This window comes from Chondrus crispus, genomic scaffold (genome assembly GCF_000350225.1).
Source record: "Chondrus crispus Stackhouse genomic scaffold, scaffold_741, whole genome shotgun sequence".
Lineage (NCBI taxonomy): Eukaryota > Rhodophyta > Florideophyceae > Gigartinales > Gigartinaceae > Chondrus > Chondrus crispus.
The window spans coordinates 162-6,175 of NW_005178760.1; the positions used below are offsets into that span (position 1 = coordinate 162).

At 55.2% G+C, this 6,014-nt stretch overlaps 2 protein-coding genes across 2 annotated transcripts; one reads left to right on the forward strand and one right to left on the reverse strand.

The window, feature by feature from the left end:
• The first annotated feature begins 222 nt into the window (after positions 1-222).
• Positions 223-1,938, forward strand: CHC_T00000984001 (hypothetical protein). The gene has a single exon (XM_005711498.1). It carries the CDS (start codon positions 223-225, stop codon positions 1,936-1,938), a length of 1,716 nt encoding a protein of 571 aa, XP_005711555.1.
• Positions 1,939-2,248: 310 nt separating this feature from the next.
• CHC_T00000985001 (hypothetical protein) lies at positions 2,249-3,781 on the reverse strand. The gene has a single exon (XM_005711499.1). It carries the CDS (start codon positions 3,779-3,781, stop codon positions 2,249-2,251), a length of 1,533 nt encoding a protein of 510 aa, XP_005711556.1.
• Positions 3,782-6,014: the final 2,233 nt, after the last annotated feature.

Genomic DNA, 6,014 nt, shown 5'->3' on the forward strand with positions numbered 1-6,014 from the left:
AAGGACGCTCCGCCGACACCGAAGAAGCCGCTGAGGCCCGCCAAGTCGCCCGCCATTACTGGCCGAATAGTGAAAAGGCCCTCGCTCAGACCAGATGACCCCCTTGCTACCTTCGCCTTGGGCCGTACCAAATCTGCGTCGCCGCGCGCCGGCCGTAGATCCTCCGCCCTGCTGCCGCAGCGAGTGCCCGACTTGCAGAGAATGGTCCGCACTGCGTCCGCGATGCACCCTAGGAAGACAGGCGACATCTTACTTGACGACTTTGAAGACGTTGCCCCCGTTGCCCCCGTTGCACGCCCCGATCCGACGCCCAAGGCACCGCCGCCCCCGCCGTCCCCGCCTGAAAATGGACATCTGCACCAGTCCCTCCGCGACTTAGACTTGTACCCCAACCACCCGCATCACCCTCTGGATGACCCGCTCGCCTTGCAATCCCCACATCCTCTCGCCACCACCGACGAACAAGAACAAGAGCACCTGTTAGGCCTGCATCCGCATCAACCGCAGGATGTCTTGCTTGTAGATCAAGATCCTCCCAAGGAGGAGGAAGAGGAGGAGGAAGAGGAGGAGAAGGAGGAGGAGGAGGAGGAGGAGGACATGATCGATCTTGTTGAAAAAGAGGAAAAGCCCGTCGTGCCACCGGCCCCTGACGATCAAGTCATCGAGGTTGCGCCCGATGGAAAAGAGATTGTCCCGCAGCTTCCGGAAAAGAAGCCGCCTTCGGGAAAGAAGCCCCCTCCAGAAAAGAACCCCCCTAGCTTGACCAACTACTACTCGCGACTGCACAGCGCCAAGGAAGAAACCACCAGAAAAAAGATACACATCGTCCCCATCGGTGACATCACCCCTCTCGAAGGCCTGCCGCCGGCCCAGGACACCGCCTTTGCGAAACGCGAGCGCCTCAAGGAAAAGATGGCCATGCGAAGCGCCAAGGGAAAGCAGGCCAAGCAGTCGAAGAAGGCCCAAGAGGCTCGCGAGCTTGAGAGGCGCCGAATGCTTGCCGAGAGGAAGAAGAAAAAGGCCGCCACTTCAAAAGAGGAACCTATCATCCTTGACGACGAAGAAGACCGCGTTCAACCCGACGCAGAGGCCGCACCCGCCAGCGCCATACACCCCGAGAATGGGGAGTCTTCGACGGTCCCCGCCCAAAACTCCAGGCCGCGTAGTCCCAACCGCATTCCTCACCACTCTCGTAAGCGACAGCGACTGCTTCGTCCCGATGCACCGCACGCGCAGAATGGACACGCCCCTCCTTTTCCCCAAGACCCTCCGTTTCATTCACCTGCACCTCCGTATGCCTGGCCACAAGGCAAACAACCACCACCCCATGGAGCACCGAATGGGGGGGCCCCAAACGGTTCATACCCGTCTTCTTTTCCACCGCCTGGCCGAGACCCGGTGCCACCTTACCCTCATGACCGCTTTCCGCAGTCGTACCCACACTATCCCCCGCACCCACACCCACAGTACCCTCACCCTCCTCCGCCCCAAGGGCCTATGCCGTATGGGTCGCATTCACAGTACCCTCCCCCTCCATACGGAGCCCCATATCCGAACCAGGGCTATCCCCCGCACGGGCAGCCACCCACATATCCCATGTACAACCACCACCAGCAACAGTACGGGGCCCCGCCGTATGGGGGGCCGGCGCAAGCACCGTTCCGCCCGCCTGCTCAGTTTGCGAAGCGAGAGCGACTCCCGGAACCCTTATTTGCTCAAAAGCGAAAGCAGCTGTACAACACAATTGGCGCCGAGCGAAAGGACCTGAGCCCAGACGATGAAAGAATAATTGATGATTTCCTCGATAATCAGATCTACATGTTTCGTCCTGAGGAAGAACAAAAGGATTTGCTGCTGGATTTACGGCCTGGGACACGCACGATATTGCGGATTCATAAAAATGATGGGGTGTGGTCGGTCGTCAAGTTGCGCGACTAAAAAGGCGGGGGGGTAAGTAACACGTGATTTACATTTTCTCTGTTTAAGCACCATGTTTAACCTTTGTTCAGGTACGTATATGCTAGACAATTGTTAGACAGACCATCCAGACAGAAACAAGGTTGCGGGGTTCTCTCATCCGTACTGCCAGGTTACACACGACGGATTTCATGCGGTTGAGGGAACCCAATATTTCTCTCAGTGTTAACACTTCTAGGACGCTAAATCGCGTTTGCAAAAACCTCTATGTATCTACAAACGTTGTAGCAAACAAAATCGTGCCAACTGTATGGAGCAAAATGCACATCCTTCAATACGGCAACACTCCGTTGCCCGCTTTGAAGGGAGCCCATTTAAAAAACTTGCAGTTCGCGTTTAAACCCTCCCCGGCCGGATATGGACATGAAAAGAATGTCTTTCCCTTGTTTTCCCCTGGCTTTAAAACTGTATTCAGCACGCATCGCTCTCCATGTCTGCACAAAGGCGGGGGTGGCGGACCTTTCAGCAACTTGCGCCAAGCTAGTGCGGTCTCTTTTTTGCGGTCAGAGTCCGCTTTTTGAGTGCTGCTCCATAGATTTTCGTCAGACTTCACGCTTGATTGTTTCGATGATCCCGGAGGTAGAGTATCATGCTTCTTCGATGCGCTGTCGCTAAACCGTGGGGAGGACAAAAGCCCCAGATTGGTGTGGTTCTTTGGTTTTTCTTTTCCTTTTCGAATCTGTCGCTTTGATGCAACACCTAGGGGCGATTTGGAAGCGTTGCTCTGTGGTACCAGGGGATTTTGCGTAGTAGGTCGGATGCTTTCCGTGGTAGTTGCATCCTTGTTTGCATAACGTTGCGATTTGTTAAGGAAAAGATTCGTCAAAGTCTGTTGCCTGACCGAGAACCGCTTCATGTACTTTGTGCAGAAAGGCGGCGGCTGTTTCGGCACTTGACCGGAAAATTCTGTGTCACTCAGGGAAACAGTCACCGGGCAATGGTCAGAGCCCATCACACCTGCCTCGATGTCGGCCTCGCGGACAGCTCGCGTGAACAAACTGCGATTCATGACAATCAAATCTATCCTGACGCCATGATTGTTTTCTCTAGCGCGAGTCATTTCAGACCAGCATGTATACGCATTCATCTTAAACGGATGCTTTTCTTTAAAAGAGTCAACAAAATCTGAGCCTGTCGAAGACAACAGGTTGCGGAACCAACAACGCGAAGGCCGCATGGCCCACTCCATGTGCAGAGACTGCGGGATTCGTTCAGCGCAGTCCGAAATCGATGGGCAGATGTTAAAGTCTCCAGCGACCATCACATTCCGCGACTTCGCTCGTAGAGCTTCGATTTTCGCAAGGAGGGCGTGCAAAAACTGCATCTTGAATGCAGACCGCCCCTCCACGCTGACAGCTGGTATGTAGACATTGACGAGGACGAATAAACCATGGTCGGTAATCACGCAACGACCTTCGTCTTCAATGAGAGACATGCTTTCTTCGGAGCAACCTTTTCCTTCACATGGACAGACTTCGAACTTGCAGCTACCACAAGCACCGGCTTCGTTAAATGATATGGAAGCTCCTCCAACTTTGCTACGAAGGCCTTCACCAGCATTCCATGGTGTGGCAACTCCTCTTCGACAAAACGTCGCCACGCCGCTATAGCCTCGCTTTTCCTTGCAAATACTGAAAAACGAATCATATCCGGCTACGAAGGCGAGACTTTCAAGGCTGTCGTCCCATTCCCCAGACACGCGCGTCTCTTGAAAGCACAGAATGTCTGCATTCAGCTGTTTAAACATATCCCCTAGAGGACGAAACTTGCGCAGGCCATTCACGTTCCAAGAAACTACCTTCATGACGTCGACGATACATATTCCTCCGGGCGTTGGCCCCCGCCGCGTCACAACATCCAATCACTACCCACAAGAGCTGCGTGGGGAGCTAGTTGTCGCCTGAACGTAGCGTAAAGACTCCAAGCAAACCGTTTCGGACAGTGCTCATACCTACCCAAGGGTAGCTAGGCGTCTTGACGTCACTGATAATATGGGAGGCTCCGGTCCCAGGCCTACACAGGCAACAATGCCATCTCTGGGTTTGCGCCTGCTTTCAAACCAGTCCTACAGTTTGCGATGCACAACCAGAAATCCAAATCACACATCGTGTACACCTGTACAGCATCACCTCCCCAAAAAAAGGTTTTACAAATCAACCTTTTTTTAGACGGTTCACTTTGACGATACTGTTGCGATTATCTCAACCGCCTGGCACCGAGCAACCTGTTGAATGGGAATCCTCCCTCAATTTCCTTTATTGCTGCGTCTGCCCCCCCTCTTGTCTATCTCCGAGGGTTGGCTATTAAGTACTACTTCCCCGAGGGGGCTCGGCTGTCTCTGACCCCCCCTTGCCTACTCCCTTCGTCGTCTCTCTCCCTCTCTTGCCCCACAAAAATGACTACTCCCTCGCTGCCTTTCCTTTCGCTTCCCTTAACGACAGCCCCGCGCTCCCCTCGCCCCGACTCCTGCCATCCGGTGCCGTCTTCATTTCCCTTCGGGAACTGGATCCCCCGCGCTTTCGCTTCCCTACAGGAGCACGCGTGTCCTTCAGTTTCGGTTCATGGACCCGTTGTCCACGTCTCTACGTGTTTCTAAGTCATTTCTCAACATCCGTCCCTTTTCCTTCGCCTCTGCTCATTCCCCGGGATTGCTCCGCGATTTTCTTTCCCTGCGATCAAACATCTGCACAATTATGTTTGGTATGTCTTCCTCCTTTGTCCAGCCTGGGGACTTCCTGCCGGCGATACGAACCTTGAACAGCCTTTGCCTCTTCCCAGTTCGGGGCTCCCCAAATTCTTTCCAATCCTTCATGCGCTCGAGTAGTCTCAATCCATCCGGAAACACGCCATTCCTCGCATCGCAGGTCTGAGTCGCGCCGGCAGCAATCTTCTGCATCCGGTTCGGGTGGACGCGAGCGACCTTCTTCCCCAACTCTGACTTCAGGAGGAAGCTCACGGGAGACAGGACTTCGTCAACGCGGTACGGTCCCAGCCAGGGTCGGATGATTTTGTTACCTTCTTTGCTGGCGAGTTCTGGAGACCACACCAGAACCCGGTCTCCGACAACAAATCCCAGGTCCCTCACCTCTTTGTCATATCTGTGGGATAACTCCTCTCCGGCCTGGGTTGGGTGAGAGGCGGAGGCTTTAGCGAGGGAGCACGCGGCGTGGACGCGACGCGCTAATTGAACCGATCGGACAAGCTCGCGAAAAGGGAGTGGCTCACTGGCCGGTTACGGGCAGTCGCTCCGTGGTGCGTGAACGGGAGCGACCGGTAACGGGTTAGAAGCCAGCGCGCGCGATAGACAACCGAAACGGACGTATATAGGCGTGAAAGGGACGGGGGCGAGCTTGCCCCAGTTTACTGGTGGGGACGGGTGTCAGGTCTTAACCCCTCAGAGGGACGCCTCGGGTACCTGTCCCAGTAAACAGTAGTACAGTACCTGCCGCCTAGTGCGTGCCGGGTACTGTACACAATTAAAAAGCTAGCGCCATAATTACTACTACCGCACGGACGCTGCTGCACGTGTGCACTACTGTACACGCGTGTTGCTTACAGACTACCGCACGGACGACACGTGTGCTAACGTGCACACGTAACACGCGTAGACTACCGCACGGACGACACGTGTGCTACTGTACACGTGCGCCACACCACGGCCGGTCGGTCAACACGCACGCTTCCTGCACGTGGGCACACCCGCCCACGTGTGCACCGTGCACGGCCGCACGGTTAATAACCTCCCCGCGCGCTCGCCGGTCGTTATACTACAATATCCCTGCGCAGCGGCTTCCCTTGACTTCATTCCGCGTGACAGCAATCTGTCGTGTAGTGCTTCGAGATGATTTCCCAGGTCATACGGCTCTCCTCGAACGCGGCTGGCTTCCTCAGGACCCCAAGGCATAAACGCAGGGATGCCGAACATTGCCTCATATGGATTCAAAGCAGTAGCCTCGCACACGCCTGTATTGTACCGGAAGCATGCTAGGGCAACGTGCGGATCCCAATCCTCGCTCCCGGCGCTCATGAGGCAGGCA

What these genes read in the sequence shown, in the direction of transcription:
- CHC_T00000984001 (XM_005711498.1), top strand. Translation starts at nt 223, where the DNA reads ATGCACCCTAGGAAGACAGGCGACATCTTACTTGACGACTTTGAAGAC.
- CHC_T00000985001 (XM_005711499.1), bottom strand. Translation starts at nt 3,781, where the DNA reads ATGAAGGTAGTTTCTTGGAACGTGAATGGCCTGCGCAAGTTTCGTCCT.